Below are 19,939 nucleotides of genomic sequence, written 5' to 3'. Positions count from 1 at the left end.
CCACGGAAATGTTCCCAAAGAGGGGATTCTGTGCCAGGGCAGAGGCCGCAAGCAAGGGAAATGTTAGAGAAGAATGCGAGTCTCGAGTCAGACCAGTGACGCGGATTGCGTAGCTCCCACTTGGAAGCTGGCTGTCGTCATGTGGCATACCCGCGTCATTGCTCACCGCCGGCGGCCACCTCCGTCAATTCCAACGCTGGGCCGCCAGCAGGCAGAGGAAGGGTCACGAGAAAGGAAGCATGTGCGCAGAAAAGCCAGTTGGGAGGAGCTGGGAGGCGGCTCCACAGGGCCGACTACATATCCCATAATTCAGCACACAACGAAGACCGGCTCCTCCGGCGCCGCTGGAAGACTTGCGGCATGGGATCTGTGGTGAGCATCGTTCGCCCGCCCGAAGTCGGCCTTCGGTGGGGAGACATATGGGGATTGGCTAGTGAGAGTTCGAGTCCCGCCCACGGATGGTGACGACAGGCGGCGGTCCTACTACTTAAGGCGTCGTGGCCTCGCCCGCCCCGCCTTAGCTCCCGCGCTAGAGAGAAACATGTATCGTTTCCGATCACAGCTCTTCACGGGGATTTCTGCTGCCGCCATCGCCCACTCTTACCCGCGCCGCTTCTCGCCTCTGTTGTTAGCCGAGGACTCGCCTCTCAGCCGCCCGTCGCACAGACGCACGAGTAAAAAGTGCAGCTCCATCGGCTGATCCTCGCTAAGCTAGAGTTTAGGCGGCACCGGGCGTCCCACGATGCCGAAGAATAAGAAGCGGAACACTTCCCACCGCGGTGGCAGTGGTGGCGGCGGCTCAGGGGCAGCTGCAGCGACGGCGGCGACAGCAGGTAAGAAAGTATCCCCGCCGCCGGCATCCCAGATACCGGCCGGGTTGGCGAGTCGCTTAGCCTTGGGCACCTGGGAGTTGTAGTTCTATGCCTCTAGACGTATGCGTTGGCGGGGCGCCTGGCGTGGCCGGCGGACTACGCTTCCCAGCGTGCCCTGGGAGCCGAACCTCGCGCGATTTGGATCTGGCGTGCGAACCGAACTCTTGGGCACCGGCCGCGGGGCAGGGAGAGGGGCAGATGGGTTCTTGCGCTTGAGAATGGGTCGGGGTTGGGGGTGACTGGGAGCTGGGCGGGAGAGGAAGTGTTTTCAGAGACTGGTACTGGCTCTCTAGAGCTCTCTTTGACAGAGGGTGGTGCCGAGCTCGGAGTTGTGTCCATGCTGTCACTGGTCACCTTTGACCACTCGGCTCCAACATGGAGTTCTCGGGAATGCCAAACGTCCGGCGGGTTTGGACCGGCTCTTGCGTCACGCGGCCTGGGCCTTGCGCGGTGGAGCCGGGGTGACGCAGAGGAGCCCATGTGGCATCCCATTCGGCTGCCTTTCTGTGCATCCCACGTGTGCACCTGGCCTGGCCGAGGCGCCAGAGGCTGGGATCCACTGTCCCAGCGTAGACTCTGCTCCTACCTCTATCTGGCACCCGCACAAATCCCGAGCCCCCAGCTCTCGGGCGACCCGTCGAAGCCAGCTCCTACTCCCGGGGGCAGAAACTGCGTGCTCCTTTGTGCTGTATTTTGTAGGTTCTCCGCCGGGAGCCCGGAATAGGCGGGAGTGGTGAGGAGCTCAGATTGCAGTTAGCCAAAAGTTTAGTTAGTTTTTTTTTTTTTTTGATTCCTCTTTGCAAAGTCGAAACTTTTCCTGGATGGGTAGGTGCTTAACTGAATTAATGATTTTTTAGTCCTAACTACGGCTAAGAAAAAATGACTTCAAGCAAAAACTCCAACGAGACACACCATACTGAAAGCTAGTGTTAAACCCGGTAAAATCATCTCACTTAATAATTGCTTTATTGAAACTTTGAAATTAAAATTACCTCAGATGTTATCACATCGAATCTATTAGCCATATATATTTGTGAATACTGTTGCTACTTTAACCCTCAGAATGATATGCCTTTGTTCTTTAGCAAATAAATAGGCCAGTCTTTTTTTAAAGAATTGGCAACTGATAATTTAAAAAGCAAGACGAAAGCTTGCTATCATGTATTAAATATTTAATCATTGACAGTAGAAATGAATTATTATAGATGCAGCCCCCCCTTTTTATATCTTTATTTTGATTGAATGCTTGCTTTCGGTGCTCATGAAGTTCATTCTTGATCAAAATATAAAATACATCTAGTTGCTGTGTGAATTGATACCTATTTACCTTTCTGCTTCGTTTTCTCGTCAGAAGTAAACATTTAAATTCTGTCTAGAAAGTCCGTATTAATTTTAATTCTTCAAGTTTACCTTTTGTTGAAACAAACACAGATGGAGCAAGCTAAAGTCATTTTGAAAATGGTAATGGCCTCCTTGATTCGCTAAGGAACATGTATTCCCTTCTGAAGCTTCCTGTCCAGCCTCCTTCCTTCCTGGTACTTAGAGAATAATCTCAGAAGGCAGTGGGGGGTTGCCTTTCAGATTTTACTTCGAAATTCTCATTTGTGACTTTTCAGCAGCAGGAAAACAATTCTTTGATAGTTTATAAAACTATACATGCTTTGACTATCTTTGGACATTTACACTAGAACTTGTTAGCTGTGCTTGCCTCTGATTGGGGCTTGGGGGTGAGATTTACTTTTTGAAAAGGTTAAGTTGGTTCCACCTGAATATTACTTACTCAAATAAATAATAGTTGAGTAGAAGAGATGGAAAATTTTCACAAACTTGTACTTAAAAGTCTCTTACCTTACTGGTATTTTTAAATATCATCTGTAGAAGAAATGGGATTCATATGAAATCTTCACAGGTACAACCAAGAAATAACCAACTTCTGTCTATCGTTTTGGGTTTCCCATTTAAATACTTTTTAAGTTAGTGGAGGGGGTCCAGGAAGCTAATAAAATTGACCTGTTGTTCAAGTGTGTGTGTTTTTCATAGCACTTATTTTGAAGAGAGCATTTTTAGGAAAGAACAAAACCTTGTTAGTAAGAAAGCCCTTTAAGAAGTAAGGACTTAATGTGTCTAAAAGGCCACCTCATTAATGGTAATTAGGAACACAAGGTGGGTGAGTGTGACCTATATATTAGATACTCATACAGGGTTTTTTCCCCTTGTTTTTTTTTTTTTTTTTTTAATAATCTCTTTCCCCTTGAACTTTGGGAAATCATTGAAACTTAGAGAAGGGAGCTGAATAACACCTGGATAGGAAACTCTTTTTGACAGTTTAAAAATAGACTGAATGTGAAAAATAAAAGATGATTTGTGGATAAATATTAGTGGAAGTTAAGCAGATGACTCAACTATTGCCATGACTTCAGATCATGAAAACACATGAAGACAGATCCAAAAATAGAATATGATGTCATAGGTCTTTGTTTATTTGTTTATTTTTTCCTAAGCACTATGATTAGGAAGTTTTGGTGTCTTGGGTTCATTGCTTATTCTTTATACTTCACTTCTTTGATTGGCACACTTTATTCTCTTTTGGAAAGCAAGCAGATTTGAAGGCTACTTGCTTCCTGTGTTGATTTAAAAATCTGCTAAAGCCTCATCTCTGTTTTGATTTTTTAAAGCTATAAAAAAGACAGCAACAGGCTTAATTATACTCAGAATTTTTGAGAAGCCTTTCTTGCTGCTGCTGCTGCTGCTGCCAAGTCGCTTCAGTCATGTCCGACTCTGTGCGACCCCATAGACAGCGGCCCACCAGGCTCCCCCGTCCCTGGGATTCTCTAGGCAAGAACACTGGAGTGGGTTGCCATTTCCTTCTCCAGTGCATGAAAGTAAAAAGTGAAAGTGAAGTCGCTCAGTCCTATCCTACTCTTAGCGACCCCATGGACTGCAGCCTACTAGGCTCCTCCGTCCATGGATTTTTCAGGCAAGAGTACTGGAGTGGGGTGCCATTGCCTTCTCCGAAGCCTTTCTTAAGGTGTATTAAATGATACAGATTTCTTGAACATAGAGACCTAAGAGATATTTAATGCAATCTTTGATTGGAACTCAGAGTTAAATCAGGTGACTCATGGTCACTTTTAGGGTGGAATTGGGGACTTCTTTTAACTCAGTGCTCAGTGTAATTGATGACTGAATAATCTTTTTATTAATATGAAATTCCCACAAAACAAAAATAATTAGAAATGACAGTGACTAGGAATATAGATTTATTCCTTAGATTAATGAAATTGAGAGGAAGATTCTGGTTTAAAAAAGATTTTAATTTTTTAATAATAGCACTGATATTTTAAAACTTTTGGGTATATTAGAACATTTCTTTTGAACGTGATTTGTCTAACAGGCTTTTTATGCTATATCAAATACCGAAACATCTTTTTAAGGTCTTAAAATTCGACTCTTAATTGACCAAAAATACACAAACTTTGAAAGAGCACTATCAATCTTCCCAAGGGAGTGACTAGGAACAAATGTTAACGTGGGCACCCATCATAGTAGGAAAGTCATCATCCAGCTTAGTCACTAGTCACTACAGTAAAGTAGGTTTTTAAAATACTGTAGTCATTTCTGAAATTGGCATGTGAAAAAAGTCAAGTCTTGAACATTGCTCAAAGTCTTCAAAGCAGATTCCCAATTTTAAGCACACCATGCTTACAATTTATCAGCTTGCATCTTGCCTATAATTCTTTACTTGCAAACATGAGACAACTCTGTTAAGAGGACTCTTGAACAGATGCTTTCTCCAGTGGACTTGGCCCTGTGAAGTCCACCATAGAGTGCTGGTATGGAGGGCCTCTGTGCAGTGCTTGAGGACCATTTCATAGTCCTGCCTCTTAAGTTACTTGTATGCTAGTTCGCAAGACTTCTCAGCTCTTCTGTCTTCCATGACTTGGGAACAAAAATCCTGTAGTTCACTGCACTGGATATCATGTAGATAGTCCATCAGAGCTCTTAGTATTTTCTTACACATCTTACCAACACTGTAGTTCTTTATCTATCAGTCACTTCATCCAGTTGCTGTCATTATTTTCTGTGCCATGTTGGATCCACTTGTCAGCATCTAAAACTTCTATCTTAAACTTTTTTGATCCTCTCAATTCAAATTGTCTTACTTAAAACTACCATCCCACAACTCAAATTTCACTTTGTATTAAGACATGTGTAACCTAAAAACTAACCCATTCACCAGTTAATGTTATTCTCATTGGAAAATACATTTGTCTTATTTTTATGTTGATCTATTTTTATCGTCTTCATGATTTGAAGTAATTGGGAAGTAGTTTTTTTATCCGTAATACTGTTTTTTGTTTTCTTTTTTTACCAAAAATGGTCACATACTAGGTGATTGATATATTTCTGCAGTTGATGTATATTGTAAATAGTTGGTGCTCTGAAATAATACATAGTAGGTGAATTGACTTATATTAGGAATATTTAAGTGTGTTCTTTTGTTAAAAAAAAATTATCTCTTAGTAAGTTTGGGTTTTTATTGCTGGCTTGTTTTTAAGTAAGTTTTAAAATTCCCACGTTAAGTATTTGCATATATGACAACAAAATCATTTACCTCCACTCTCTTTTACCTACTAGGTGGCCAGCATCGAAATGTTCAACCTTTTAGTGATGAGGATGCATCGATTGAAACAATGAGCCATTGCAGTGGTTACAGCGATCCTTCCAGTTTTGCTGAAGATGGTATGAGTTTTCAGTTTAGATTTGCGACGTTAGATAAAAGGATGTTTTAGGTCGAGGAATTCTTGTAGCTAAATGTTCTATTACTTTTCCCTATCTGCTTTTTTCTGTTTAAAGTACAGTGGTTGGTTTTATTATTCCTTAGGGCCAGAAGTCCTTGATGAGGAAGGAACTCAAGAAGACTTAGAGTATAAGTTGAAGGGATTCATTGACCTGACCCTGGATAAGAGGTGGGAATTACTGGAAGCTCTTTTCATTCTGGGTGATTTTGATCAGCCACCTTTTATATAAAATATGTGCAGTTATTTCTTTGAGCATTATGTTTTCCTAAAACTTGATTTGTTTACTTTGGGTATTTTGTTTTTTGGGCTTTTGGGCTTTTAATGTAGATAGGAACATGCCACTAGAATTTAGATTAATAGATTAGTTGTTGTTCTAGAATAAGAGCACATATCTGTGTTTGATAATTGAAGTGTATTTGTTGAATTAAAAGTTAATCTTCAACTAGAAAGGATAGCTATTGAGAAATACTAAAGCCAGATTGTTTTCTTACTTAACAGTAACTCTGGAAGGAAATTGAAACAAATGGAATTAAAAACCCCAGAAGATGCAAACAGGATCTCTGGACTTTTGTACTGTTAAAAAAAAAAAATACGTGTTTACTTGAATATGTAATGTAGAAGAACATGCCTTATACACTGAAACTATGAAGTTCTATGTGGCCATTTAATGTTGTGGTTATTAAATGAATAAGCAGAAAAATGCTATGATATGTAGTAGGGTGAGTTGTAGATGAAAATTAAATTATTATTTGAAAAGTGGTGTGAACATGAAAATTATATGTTAAAAGTCTATAAATAGAAAAAATTTAGAGGAAATTAGGCTTTTACAAGTCTCATTGACTGATGGTACACTCCAGCTGTATCTTCTTTCTCTTATATTTTCTTTTAAATAGTGCGAAAACAAGGCAGGCAGCCCTTGAAGGTATTAAAAATGCACTGGCTTCAAAGATGCTCTATGAATTTATTCTGGAAAGAAGAATGACTTTAACTGATAGCATTGAGCGCTGCCTGAAAAAAGGTAATGTCCTTACTTTACACAGTCACAGAACCTAAAAGGAATTTGCTACCTTCTGTGCAGTAACATTTGTTAATAGCACTAAAAGTCTGGCTCCCTCTTGTAACCTTGTACCTGACAGGGGATATATCAGTCTTGTTAGTAATCAAAATCAAACTTGTTAGCTTTTGAAACTAGTTTCAAAATGTAAAAATGTAGTAAGCATTTGAAATTAGGAAAGATTGGGGTGGGTTGTCAACTTCAGTTGTATTAAAAGAGGTGTTTGCCATTCTCTTGTACATAACAAAGGCTTGAAAACTGTGTCAAATGTCAACAAAAAGTATTATTTAAAAAGCCATCCTACTTCATTTTTCTAAAATTAAAACAGTATCATAATTATCTACCTCATTTTCTTATTTAAAACATTGATCATACTTTCAGTTACATCATTTCAGAATATCCCTTGGAATATTTGAATTCTTGAACTTTGTCATAGAGATTCTAGAATTCATATTAGGATCTCTATGATGAAAGAACTTTTGAGAATAAAGAGAGACCTTAAAGATTAAGTCTAGTATTATCAGAGACTTTCAATTTTAGAAAATGCCAGAATTCAAAAGGTTTGGGGATACCAGCTTAATTATTTTGCCAAGTAAGAACATTTGTCTTTATTCTCATTTTCCCTCAGGTGAAAGCTTTGTCAAGAATGGGTGTTTGGAAACCTTTGGTCTAATCTACCACTCACTGTGCAGAGAAATGAAAGGCCTAGGAAAAGCGAGACTGGTCTAAAGTTATATAACTTGTTATTGGTATAGTCGATAGCAGAGCCAACTTCTTTGAGATACTACAATGGCTTTGTTAAAAGTATTTATATTGAAACTGTATCCTATAAGGTAGTTGGACTAGACCTATTAAAATTTCTTTACAACCTGCATAGACATTTATCAAATAATTTAAATTCAAAATTTATGCAAACCCTTTGGTGTATACAGTTCTCAAGAGAGTTAATTTACACTTACCTTTATATTAACATGCTTCCCTGGTGGCTCAGACAGTAAAGAATCTGCCTGCCGTGCAGGAGACCCAGGTTTGATCCCTGGTCAGGAAGATCCCCTGGAGAAGGAAATGGCAACCCACTTCAGTGTTCTTGCCTAGGAAATCCTATGGATGGAGGAGCCTGGCAAGTACACTCCTTTGGGTTGCAAAGAGTCAGACACAAATGAGTGACTTCATTCACTCACTCAATCACTTATATTAATGTATTTGTGTAGTTTTAAAGACTCTGTTATTTATAGTTGGCTGTGCCATGCACCTTGTGGGACTTTAGTTCCCTGACGAAAGATCGAACGAAAAAAGCCCTCTACACTGAGAATGTGGAGTCCTCACCACTGTTCCACCAGGGAATTCCCAAGAATACCTGTTTTTAAGCCCTTGCTTATTTAAAACAATATTGGTGGAGGAAAGTCCTGAAGATTTAGTTTACCTCATGGGCTGTGTACATCTGAAATGCTTGACAAGTTATTTCAAGGGCTATTTGTACACTATTCTGTGAGTTCATGAAGGACTTAGAAAGTCAGATTAGCTTGAAATGCATTATTTTGCTGACCTGTTACAGTACTCTTCTTTAAAATAGGTGTTAATTTCCATTTTACAGATGAGGAACTGTTTTGAGAATAAGAGTAATGGTTGAAGGTCATTTGGCTAGTATGTGATAGATCTAGGATTCAAGTGTGGCCTGCTTCCAGAGCTTGAGCTCTTTAACCTCACTAGATTTATAGGTCATGCCAAAGCCTTGAGCATACTTTGAGTTTCATAATTGGTAGATGCTATTTTGAAATAGAACAAATTTGGGGAATTGCTGCCTTAAGAAGTCTACTGAAAATGTCATAATTGCTGATGACTTCTTTTATAGGTAAAGGTGATGAGCAGCGTGCAGCTGCAGCATTAGCATCTGTTCTTTGTATTCAGTTGGGCCCTGGAATTGAAAGTGAAGAGGTTTTAAAGACTCTTGGACCAATCCTGAAGAAAATAATTTGTGATGGAACAGCTAGTATCCAGGCCAGGCAAACTGTAAGTACAGAATTTTTAAACTATAGATCTATCTAGGCATGATACTCAGACCTTGTGATAATCTAGGAAAATAGCATCTTCAAAAATATAGAAGGTTTTTATTATCATTTTATTCTCATTTGTTTTTTAGTGAGCAGACTCAATATGACAGTTCTTTTCTTAAATTTTCTGTTGCTCAATAGAACATCCCTTATAGAGCAGTCCTTATGAAAGAGCTGAGTGCTGTAGTTACATGGGTGGATGTGGTTGATGTAGGGAAAGCTGACTTTTGAAATATTCATCTGATTTGGGGGGTTTGGAAAAGCTTTCATTTTCTAATTGATATTTACCACTTACATACGTAAGATTGTGAATTTTGGTGGAGGAGTTGGTTGTTCGTTTCTGTTATGCTAAATAAGCAATTTAAATGATCACACAAAACATCTTTTGCTTTATCACAAAAATATGAGGCAGTCTTAGTGGATTTAGGAAGTGGATTTGAATCTTAATGGATGTTAAGAATCTTACGGGCCTTAATAGGTCATAAGAATTTATTGTTAGTGAATTTGAGTCTTAAGCTGTTTTTCTAGCAAGAGAACCAGTTTGTTTAAAACTTTTTAATACTAATTATTAGCCTCCTCTTTAATGTTACTTAAGGTAAATGATGGGCTCTCCTGGTGGCTCAGTGGTAAAGAATGCACCTGCAATGCAGGAGCTGCAGGAGACTTGGGTACTTTCCTGGGTTGGGAAGAACCCCTGGAGGAGGGCATGGCAACCCACTCCAGTATCCTTGCCTAGAGACTCCCATGGACAGAGGAGCCTGGTGGGCTACACCCCACAGGATCGCAAAGAGTCAGACACAACTGAAGCAACTTAGCACCCATGCACGCAAGGTAAATGACATTACTGTTTCTATCAGGTAAACCCTGACGTCTTAGTGGCTTAATAAAAGTTTATTTTTTGTACATATCAGTGCCCAGTCAGGTCAGCAAGGTCCCTCGGCATGTCCATCTTGCAGCTCTGCCCTGCGTTTAGGTTCTTCTCAAGTGGCAGCCGTGGTAGTGAGACAAGGAAAGCTGGAGGACAGAGGCAGGTCACTTCTGCTGAGAGTTCCTTGCTTTACCAACTGTATATATAGATGCTGGGAGGAGTCTAGAGGAAAAGGAGTCGGAGTTTGGTAACTTTATAGGAATCTCTGCCCCCCAGTAGTTAGTAATCTCTTTACCTTTCTGTTGTTCCTTTTCGGCTAGTTTCTTGCAGCTTTAAAACTGCTCAGGAGTATTAGGGGCATTTGAAATGTTTGACAGAAAACACTGTTGATTAGGTATTTGGGGCGATCACTTAGTTTTGGTTGCGTGTGAATTGTTGTGGTCATCCAAGGCACTGTCTTCATCCTTCTCACTCTTGCTGTGAATATAAAAAAAGCAAAATTCTGGCATTCTTCTGCATATTAGTAGAAGGAATCTTTATTAAATGAAGGCAGTCCTACTTTTTTTTCTCTTAGGAGATGTGTCCTGGCTTCTGCTGCTTACTTAGGAGAGGATTACGTATTGAAATTTTCTTTTACTGAAAATAATGCTTCAGCTACTTTCGAATTTTAACAGTGTCTAATTTTTACAATAACTTAATGAGAATAAAAGAGTGGCAACAAACAGATTAATATTACAAGTGTCCTCGTAGTACTGAAACAGAACTCGCTGAAATTGGAGGCATATGAATGATGCCTTTAAAGACTTACACCTTAGTGGTACTTGGAACAACATGAGGGCATTTTAGTGATAACGTATGGAGAAAAGGGAATTGAAGAGTAATAAAGCCTTATAAATTTCAAATTCTGCTTTTAAATAATTAGCACAAGTGTTCTGAGAATTAATGGCTCCTATAATGTTAGAAGTAGATTATATATAAATATACTGAGTCTGTTTTATTAGGTAGATTTTACCTTGGAAATCTTGGATGTCTTGTTGTGAACAAGACATCACTCGCTCAGTTGTTTCCAGCTCTTTGTGACCCCATGGACCGCAGCACGCCAGGTTTCCCTTCACCATCTCCCAGAGTTTGCTCAGATTGATTGATGTCCATTGAGTCAGTGATCTTATCTAACCATTTCATCCTCTACCACCCTCTTCTCCTTTTGCCTTCAATCCTTCCTAGTATCAGGGTCTTTTCCAATGAGTCGGCTCTTTGCATCAGGTGGCCAAAGTACTGGAGCTTCAACTTCAGCATCAGTCCTTCCAATGAATACTCAGGGTTGATTTCCTTTAGGATTCACTGATTTGATCTCCTTGCAGTCCAAGGGACTCTCAAGAGTCTTCTCCAGTTTGAAGGCATCAGTTCTTCTGTGCTCTCAAGTCTGTATATAACTGCTGGAAAAACCATAGCTTTGACAATACGGACTTTTGTCGGCAAAGTGATGCCTCTGCTTTTTAATATGCTGTCTAGGTTTATCTTAACTTTTCTTCTAAAGAGTAAGCATCTTTGGAGTTGGCTTGAAATGATCTGCTGGATTAATGAAGGAAGACCCAAGAGAAATGGAGTAACTTTGCTAAAGTTGAACTCTTAAGTTTACTAGCAGACCTTACTGGGTTTTAGCTGAAGCCCACTTCCCTTAACTCTTAACCCTGTTTTTTCCTTCTTTTTATACTATACTTGGGACCTAACATAGTCATGTAGCTGATAAGTTTTTCACGTTGAATTTATAAAAGCAGGAATATGTAAAATTAATAAGAAAATGGCAAAAATTAATGTCTGATTTATTTTTTGCTTTTTTTAGTGTGCAACTTGCTTTGGTGTTTGCTGTTTTATTGCCACAGATGACATTACTGTAAGTAGAGAGCCTTTTGAATCCAGTTATTTGCACATTTCTCATTTAAGATGGTACTCTTATTTCCTGCTCTTATGCATTAGGAGCTGTATTCAACTCTGCAGTGTTTGGAAAATATCTTCACCAAGTCCTATCTCAAAGAGAAAGACACTAATGTTATCTGTAGCACCCCTAATACAGCACTTCATATCAGCTCGCTTCTCGCGTGGACATTGTTACTGACCATATGCCCAATCAATGAAGTGAAGAAAAAGCTTGAGGTGTATGTATTTTTTGTTCTTATTTTATAAAAACAAGAGTTATTGATATAATTGGTTGTGTTCACATAGTAATGACTGGCTGTTCTCCAGGCATTTCCATAAACTTCCAAGTCTCCTTTCTTCTGATGATGTAAACATGAGAATAGCTGCTGGTGAATCTTTGGCACTTCTGTTTGAATTGGCCAGAGGAATGGAGAGTGTAAGTATCTGATGGGTGAAAATGCCACAAGAACCATTATTCTGTCATTACCCTCACAATTAAGAATTGGATGGTAACTCAAGAGCATGGCCCACTTGAGAACCTAATGATTGGTTGTCCCGCTTCTTGGCAGTGATGATGTAATACTTAATAAGAGCATAAACCAATAGTGGTTGGTTGGTAGAGCAGTATTTGAGTGTAGTTCATTATACTTAATCATTGCTGCCTACAGAACTGAAGTTTAAGTACACTCTTATTACTCATGGAGAGTCGTCCTGTTTAATCTTTTGGATCTGCTTGGATTTCTCAGACCTGAGACACATTAAGGTAATTCAGACACTTATAATAAATGTCAGACAAATGGATGAAATACGATGTCAATGTAGATTTGGGATTAAGTCAGATGAGTTTAGTTACCATCATGTTTAACTTTTCTAAGCCAAGTGTGTTATTTGTTCAGTCCTATTCGACTCTTTGTGATCCTATGGAATGTAGCTTGCCAGGCTCCTCTGTCCATGGGATTCTCCAGGCAAGGGTTGCCATTTCCTTCTCCAGGGCACCTTCCTTACCCAGGGATGGAATCTTGGTCTCCCACATTGCAGGCAGATTCTTTACTGTCTGAGCCACCAGGGAGGTCCTTTCTAAGCCAAAGATGAAAATAAACATGTCCCTTTAGCCTGGGACATGTGCTTTGTAGTTCTCTACCGCTGGCCACTCATGGTTGCTTTTTTTCTTTTCTTTTTTTTTAAATACCATAATTTTGCTTTTGGAGGTATTTGAGTTTGTGGTAGGTGACCGAGAGATGATCCACCATCCTGGTGGTATTCCAAGTTTAGCACTGAAAAGTCCTATGTCCTGAAGCCCTTTATCTTAGGCTAGCTATATGGAACAGTTGGTCACCCTGGTTTGTGACCTCTATTGTGAATCTTGGGTTACTTCCTAGCTGCTTTTCAATTTAAGGAGAAAGATAATTTTCTGGAATGATGCTTTTCTGCAATTAAAGAAGTTAGTTAACAGTGGATAATTCTAAATAAGATTAATACATGTTTTGAGTTGCCTTGGTTTTTCACATTCCATTCTTGGCCTGTGTTTGGCTGCCCCCCACCCACTCTCCTTATTTTGAAAGATAGCTGGTATGAATGAAAAGTAAGTTATTCACACTGTCAGTAGCGAATGAGTCTCCATATGTGAGAAATTGGACTCAAGTTTAGCAATCAATTTAATTTTATTGAACTAGTTAATAACTTCTTAATCTCAAGGCACAGAAGCCAGATGTCCTAGTTTTTAACCTTGTATTCCTCTACTGACTAGAAATGGTCATTTCTTTTCTTTTTCCTTTGAAATGCATCCTAAAAGTGAACTAATGATGCAGTTTAAATTATATATGTTGAATTTGTTTAAATTTGCATAAATGTAAATAGTATTGCCACCTGCATATCTTACCTTCTCTGACTTAATAAATTATATGTGATAGTCAAGAGCAGTCACTCAAACATGTTTAATTTGACCAAATCCTTGTCAAAGACAAAAATGAACTGTGTTATAAAACAGAACTTAAGTGTTTTGTTTGCTCTTTTTGTTAAGTAAGTTTTGTGTTTGTTTCTTTTAAAAAATATTCATTTATTTATTTGGCTGTCTTGGGTCTTAGTTTTGGTTGGTAGGCTCGTCGTTGCAGTGGGCAGGCTTCTCTAGTTGTGGCAGGTGGGCTGCAGGGGGCGCAGGCTCAGTTGTGGTGCACCAGCTAGTTGCCCTGCAGCATGTGGGCTCTTCACTGACAAGAGATTGAAGCCACCCCCCTACATTGGCAGGCGAATTCTTACCCACGGGACCACCTTGGAAGTCCTATTCTTACCTTTAAAGTGGAGGTGGTAATAGTTAATACCTCACAAGTTGTTGGAACAGGTGCCAAGTACAGTGTGCATGGAAGTGTCACTCAGTCACGTCCCACAGCTTGGACTGTATGCATGGGACTGCATGGAGCCCGCCAGGCTCCTCTGTTCTTGGGATTTTCCTGGCAAGAATCCTGGAGTGGGTAGCCATTCCATGAGTTGTTGGAACATGTGCCAAGTACAGTGTAAGTGGTAGCTATTCCTGCACTGTTAGCTGAATTGCATATCACCTCCCCCTTGCTAGTAGTCTGCTGCTGCTGCTGCTGCTGCTAAGTCGCTTCAGTCGTGTCCGACTCTTGTAGTAGCCTTTTTGGCGCTCTCTAGTGCAACTTAAACTAAGAGAAGGACTATTTAGTGGGTTAAATTATAGGTCTTAGGGCCACGTGATAAACTAATTCAGAAAATTGTACCAAAATACAGTATTCTCAGACCGTCCCTAATTCTCCCTGTTCCATCTTCCACCTAAGCTGACAGGGGCAGTGCTTCAGGACAGAGACACAGTGGAAATAAAATCTGAGGACTCAAAACACATTTCCCAGACCTTAAATCACATGCTTTTCACTTCTTGATTTTTATAGGATAACCGGCTCATGTAAAAATGTCTCCATACCCTGACAAAGACATTCTGCCTCAATTAGCGGGAGTGAAAGAATAAAAGTCTTTGTAGTTGAGTAGTCAGATAAAACCATTTAGGAAATAGTAATCAGCGCTTTGCAGTGAAGTGGGGCGGGATCAAACTCTGTTTTAATGTTAGGCTTCCCTATGTTTATTTCTTAACACTTAGTACAGCTTATTTCATTTGGTTTACAATCAGTGCTCCGGGGACTACTATATAGCAAATACTAGTGTAGGGCATGATTTTTGTGACCATCAGCATCTCATCTTGTGTACTTGAACTCAAAGTTTTCTGTGGTTTCATTTCATTTTAATTCCACTCAACTTTTGAAACCATTTAACTTATCACAGCTGTTATTTTGGAATGAAATAATTATCTTTAGACCTGTTTGAAGCATTTAAATTGTTATACTGAAACAGGCTGTATCATAAAAGAACTATAGCATAATGGATATTTATGTACTGTGTTTTATGTATTTTTAGAATATATAAATATATGTTACTTAGGCCTTTCCATAAACTTATGAGATGTGGATGGTATTAACTATCCCCTTTTTATATCAGATTCCTCTGATTAAAAAAATGTCTGCTGGGAGATAAGATTCTTGAGAACCACTGGCAGTGATTCCCAGTTCTTAGAACAAATTACAGTAATGCATAGTCTGGTTAATTTTTGGTGTATTCTCCCATATATATGTTTAAATCTTCCATACTTTTTTTTTTTTTCTTTTTTTTGAGAATAGTACATAAGAACTAATAGCCAGTGAAATAAGTAGGAAACTGTTAGTCCCTAAAATGTACTTATTTCTACAAGTAAAACAATTCTTATTTTGTTATGATGGAATCAAATTTAGTGAAATATAAATACAGACATCAACATAACATTGAACTGTTTTAATAATAACTTTTCAGTTTTGGTAACCATTTTTCTAGATGAAAGTTTTGTTAACAGGTGTCATTTCCAGCTAATTCAGCCATAGGAAGTTGAAGTAGAAGATGAAAGAAAACATTCATTAGAACAGTTAAGAATATACAATCTCTAAAATACTGATAATAAGAAAATACTTGTGTACTTAAAAGAATATCTGTGTTGATTTCAAGCTTATTTTCCATGAGTGTAATAATATTTTTCATTTTAGGCATTAACAGAAATTACATCTGTACCTTTTGACATGGAACAATTAATAAATATATACAGTACTATGTGAAGAATGCCCGAAATAAGAGTTTTCTTGTTTTAATAGAATAAGTTAAATGATTGTTACCACTAATGCAAAGAAGGTTAATAACTAGAGCTGGAGATGTCTCACCTTCTGTCTGCTTTAGTTTTGGTCAACTAAATAATTCTGAATCATTGCTTAGTTTTTAATGTGGTTGTAAAATTTAATTAGAGACGAAAAACACCCAAAATAGACTTCTTAAAAGTATAGCCATTTAAACTGTAATAAAGAAGCCTATAGTCAACTTAAGATCATAGCAAATAGTAATATATTTTGTGGCTTCCCTCCAAAAGGGATTAAAATATTTTTCTTTCTGAAATAATTTAATCACTTGAGTTGTGCACCTGATGTAAATACTTGGTTGCTTATTTGAAATGTGGCCAGTAAATTAGAAATTAGGAGCTTTAAAAAGCATTACTAATAGCTTTGCTCTTTTGGTATAAAGAAATTTGGAGTTCTGGGAATACATGCCTTGGGGTCTGGGGAACCAGAGGGTAGAAACTATATTGATTTATGTGTATCTGACTGTCACTGAACTTGGAAGTCCCAGTAACGTCTTGAATACAGTTGGAACACAGTAAGTGTTGGTTGAGTGTATCTGGATATACTTAGAAGAGGAATGTTCATTATTTGGTAGTAGTGTATCATCTTGTAGACAGTATTTCTGGATTAAATTTTTGCCTGTTAATAAAGTATTTTTCTGACCAGGACTTTTTTTATGAAGACATGGAGTCTTTAACTCAGATGCTTAGGACTTTGGCTACAGATGGAAATAAGCACCGGGCCAAGGTAGACAAGAGAAAGCAGCGGTCAGTGTTCAGAGACATCCTGAGGGCGGTGGAGGTAGGCTTCTTAATGCTTTAATAATTAATTCTTTTGAAATTAGATTGTTTTAAGCCAGACTTGTCAGTTGGGTGATTTTGCTGATTGAACTTCACCTTTGAGCTAAATCATTTACTCATTTTAAGACTGAGCAGGTTTTTAACAACAAAAATGAAAAAATTTTCTTTTTAAACAAAGGAAAAATTAATTCTGATGTTATAAAGGTTTTTTTTTTCCTTTTGTTGATGTTGAAAAAGATAAAAAAGATTCATAGTGATAGAAATGTACTTCACTTTGGCGTACTTGCCATCATTCAAGACCTGGTGCTTATCATTAGCACATAGATACTTAGTATTGTATGAATAATGAATTATTTTTGTAAATAGTAAATTATTGCCTATCCTTTAGTACCTTTAAGCAGAGACCTTTGTGAGCTTCTTGGGAAAGCTAGGTGCTGAAAGCCGAAATAACAAAACCCAGCATATCATTTTCTGATGCTTGAATCCTTTCTGTAGACCTCTAACCTGCTTTAGCCTACCTGGCAAATAAATTGATTTAGAAACCTTTAGGGCTTATAGTGCATGGTTAAGGATAAGTTTCTTCAATAAATGTTAATAGGGAATTTCTTTCAAGAATATTAGTAAAGAGTCATTCAGTGTAACGTGTATGAAATTTTAGAATGGGAACTTAAAATACTAAAGCCCCACTCAGATCCAATTTTCAAGTGTTCCAGTGATTCTTATGTAGTCTGCTTAAGAACTACTCTCTTCATTTTAATTTACATTAAAAAAAGTAAAACCTAGGGTATAAATTAGTATACAGGTCCTCTGTGATCTAAATTTTTGGTTAATGTTAATACTAATTGCTTTATAATAATAATTTATGTTAACTCAGATAATACTTTATGTTTACTCAGGATGTTATTTAAAAAACAAAATGAGGGGGAAAAAAAAACCCTGACTCGAACAGACATACATACATACTAAGCATCTTGTTGGTCTTACAATCAGTGTGGTAAAAATCCCCAAATAAGTGATTTTCTTGAGTGGAATTTAGAAATAAACTATTCCTGTATTTAGATCCTGTAGCCTCCAAAAGATAAAATAATGGCATGTCGTAGATTTTCTGGATTATAACTGATTTCAGATTTTCTGTCTTTTTGGGTCCTCTCTGGGTAACAGATTTTAAGGCCGGTAGGATCCCACAGACCCTGTTGACAGGTCCCTCATCCCAGGCTGGTCATGGTAGAAAGTACTGACTCTCCTGAGAAAGATACATGTGAAATCTCAATGTGAACCAGTTTTAACAGGCCTCTTGTCTCCTCCCTCTGCCCCCCAACCCCCTCTTCTATCAATGGAAAGGAAAGCCCTGCATTTGACTCATATTCTGTCCTCTGGTGATCTCCCTCCCAGGCCTTTCCCACCCTCTCTTCTTCATCTCAGAATTTCTGTTCCTTCTTTGCCCCTTGATTGGTTCCCTATTCCTGCAGCTCAGCTTCAGTCTACCTGCATGTCTCAGAGCCTTGCTCAGTGATCTTGTCTCTTGTCTTATATTGAAACCCAGCTTTCTTTGAGGGACTCTGCTTCCTTGTTGGATCTTGTTCAGTTGCTATAGAGAATGGTCCATTTGGGGTGTGGTTGTTTTGCCACGCCATTTCTTTTCATCCAAAACCCATTTTGAAGTTCGTGTATTAAATTGGTAAACATTTGATATGTTGGTACTTTGACATACAGTTTTGTTGTTTTGGTCCCAGTGTAGGTCTTAAACAGTACAATTATCTTTTTAAGGAAAAATGGGGACCAGAGGAATAGTTAAAAAACAGGAAGTAGCAAAGCTGGAGTCTGGACGCACTGCACTGTGCTGTCTTTGAGGGCCAAACACTGCGGGTAGGTCCAGAGAGGGAATGGAAAGTGTCAATGAGATTTATCACTTAGGAGGTCATTCAGTTCAGTTCAGTCACTCAGTCGTGTCTGACTCTTTGCGACCCCATGAACCGCAGCACACAAGGCCTCCCTGTCCATCACCATCTCCTGAAGTTCACTCAAACTCATGTCCATTGAGTCGGTGATGCCATCCAACCATCTCATCCTCTGTTGTCCCCTTCTTCTGTCCTCAATATTTCCCAGCATCAGGGTCTTTTCCAATGAGTCAGCTCTTTGCATCAGATGGCCAAAGTATTGGAGTCTCAGCTTCAGCATCAGTCCTTCCAATGAACACCCAGGACTGATCTCCTTTAGGATGGACTGGTTGGATCTCCTTGCAGTCCAAGGGACTCTCAAGAGTCTTCTCCCAACACCACAGTGACCTTTATAAGACCAGCTTCAGTAGAATGATGGGAGAAAAACCAGACTGAAGTGGATTGAAAAGTGAATGGGAGGTGAAAAAGTGGAGATAGTGTGTCTTGACTTAAAAAACATGGCTGTGATGGGAAGAAGAGAGCTGATTACTGGATTGTAGGAGGGTTTGCTGTTTTAAATGCTAGAGACAGTTTATGGGAAAAGGAATCAATGGAGAAAGGAGCCTTTGAAAATAAAATGAAAGATTTGTGGTATGAGGCGTTGAAAGAATAATGATTAGTCTTGAACTGGGGAGGAGGGCCTGTCTGATTTAAGAGAGACGAATAGGTAAGGATACACATGAGTTTATAGGGAGTTCTTTCCTGGTGTCTCTGTTTTCTGAAATAAGAAATGCTGAAATAATAGAATCATACTGTTTTGTTGTTGTTGTTTTGAGCTGTTGTAACAGCCCAAGCACTGTATATGCTTCACAAAACATGCTTATACCTCTAATAATTCTATGTGGTAGACGTATAGATAGCTTTTACAGGCAAGGGAACAGACCCAAACAGGTTAAATTACTTGCCAAAGTCACAAGCCAGGGAGTGGCATATCCATGTGAATCTAGCATTCACATTTTTTTTTATTACATAAGATCCTGTGTCTGCTGAGAGAGGTGGGGACTAAATAGACGTGGGGAAGGCAATTGGATAGGTCCTGCCCAGTCAGATCCCATCGCTTTGTTTCTCCTGTCTCTGTGGAAATCACTTCCTCCCTTCCTGGGTGTGTTGTGTACTCAAGTCACTCAGTCATGTCTGACCCATGGACTGTAGCCCTCTAGATTCTGTCCGTAGAATTTCCCAGGCAAGGATACTGGAGTGGGTTGCCATTTCTTCCAGGGGCTCTTCGCAGCAGGGGTGGAAACCATGTCTCTTGAGTCTCCTGCATTGGCAGGTGGGTTCTCTACCACTGCACCACGTGGGTTACTCTTCCTTACTCATGATTTATTAAAATATAGAGCAGCTAGTTTGTTTTTGTCTCAAGTTCTGTCAGTATTCTGGATTTCTTCTCTGCTCATTTGGAAAACCCTATTCTGTATTTGTTCCTGTTTCCATTT

The 19,939-nt window shown here is 39.1% G+C and overlaps 2 protein-coding genes and 1 long non-coding RNA gene across 3 annotated transcripts in view; 2 read left to right on the top strand and 1 right to left on the bottom strand.

Moving 5' to 3' along the window:
* Positions 1-541: 541 nt before the first annotated feature.
* LOC133246116 (uncharacterized) lies at positions 542-3,106 on the top strand. Its single transcript, XM_061414100.1, has one exon. The coding sequence runs from the start codon at positions 542-544 to the stop codon at positions 698-700; it is 159 nt and encodes a 52-aa protein (XP_061270084.1). The 3' UTR covers positions 701-3,106.
* The window catches only part of IFRD1 (interferon related developmental regulator 1), a 23,456-nt gene continuing 4,259 nt past the window's right edge, over positions 743-19,939 (top strand). The window contains exons 1-9 of the mRNA XM_061414096.1: positions 743-833; positions 5,511-5,615; positions 5,758-5,842; positions 6,568-6,692; positions 8,581-8,738; positions 11,491-11,541; positions 11,625-11,803; positions 11,892-12,000; positions 16,433-16,567. Coding sequence (XP_061270080.1) covers positions 743-833; positions 5,511-5,615; positions 5,758-5,842; positions 6,568-6,692; positions 8,581-8,738; positions 11,491-11,541; positions 11,625-11,803; positions 11,892-12,000; positions 16,433-16,567 — 1,038 coding nt within the window. The remainder of the gene's footprint in view (positions 834-5,510; positions 5,616-5,757; positions 5,843-6,567; positions 6,693-8,580; positions 8,739-11,490; positions 11,542-11,624; positions 11,804-11,891; positions 12,001-16,432; positions 16,568-19,939) is intronic.
* The window catches only part of LOC133246117 (uncharacterized), a 19,944-nt gene continuing 9,656 nt past the window's right edge, over positions 9,652-19,939 (bottom strand). The window contains exons 2-3 of the long non-coding RNA XR_009735914.1: positions 9,943-10,124; positions 9,652-9,869 (exon numbers count right to left, since the gene is read on the bottom strand). This is a non-coding gene — a long non-coding RNA (uncharacterized LOC133246117). The remainder of the gene's footprint in view (positions 9,870-9,942; positions 10,125-19,939) is intronic.

The sequence above is a fragment of the Bos javanicus genome, chromosome 4, assembly GCF_032452875.1.
Source record: "Bos javanicus breed banteng chromosome 4, ARS-OSU_banteng_1.0, whole genome shotgun sequence".
Classification (NCBI taxonomy): domain Eukaryota; kingdom Metazoa; phylum Chordata; class Mammalia; order Artiodactyla; family Bovidae; genus Bos; species Bos javanicus.
This window is presented reverse-complemented; position numbering and strand designations above follow the sequence as displayed.

What these genes read in the sequence shown, in the direction of transcription:
- LOC133246116 (XM_061414100.1), top strand. Translation starts at nt 542, where the DNA reads ATGTATCGTTTCCGATCACAGCTCTTCACGGGGATTTCTGCTGCCGCC.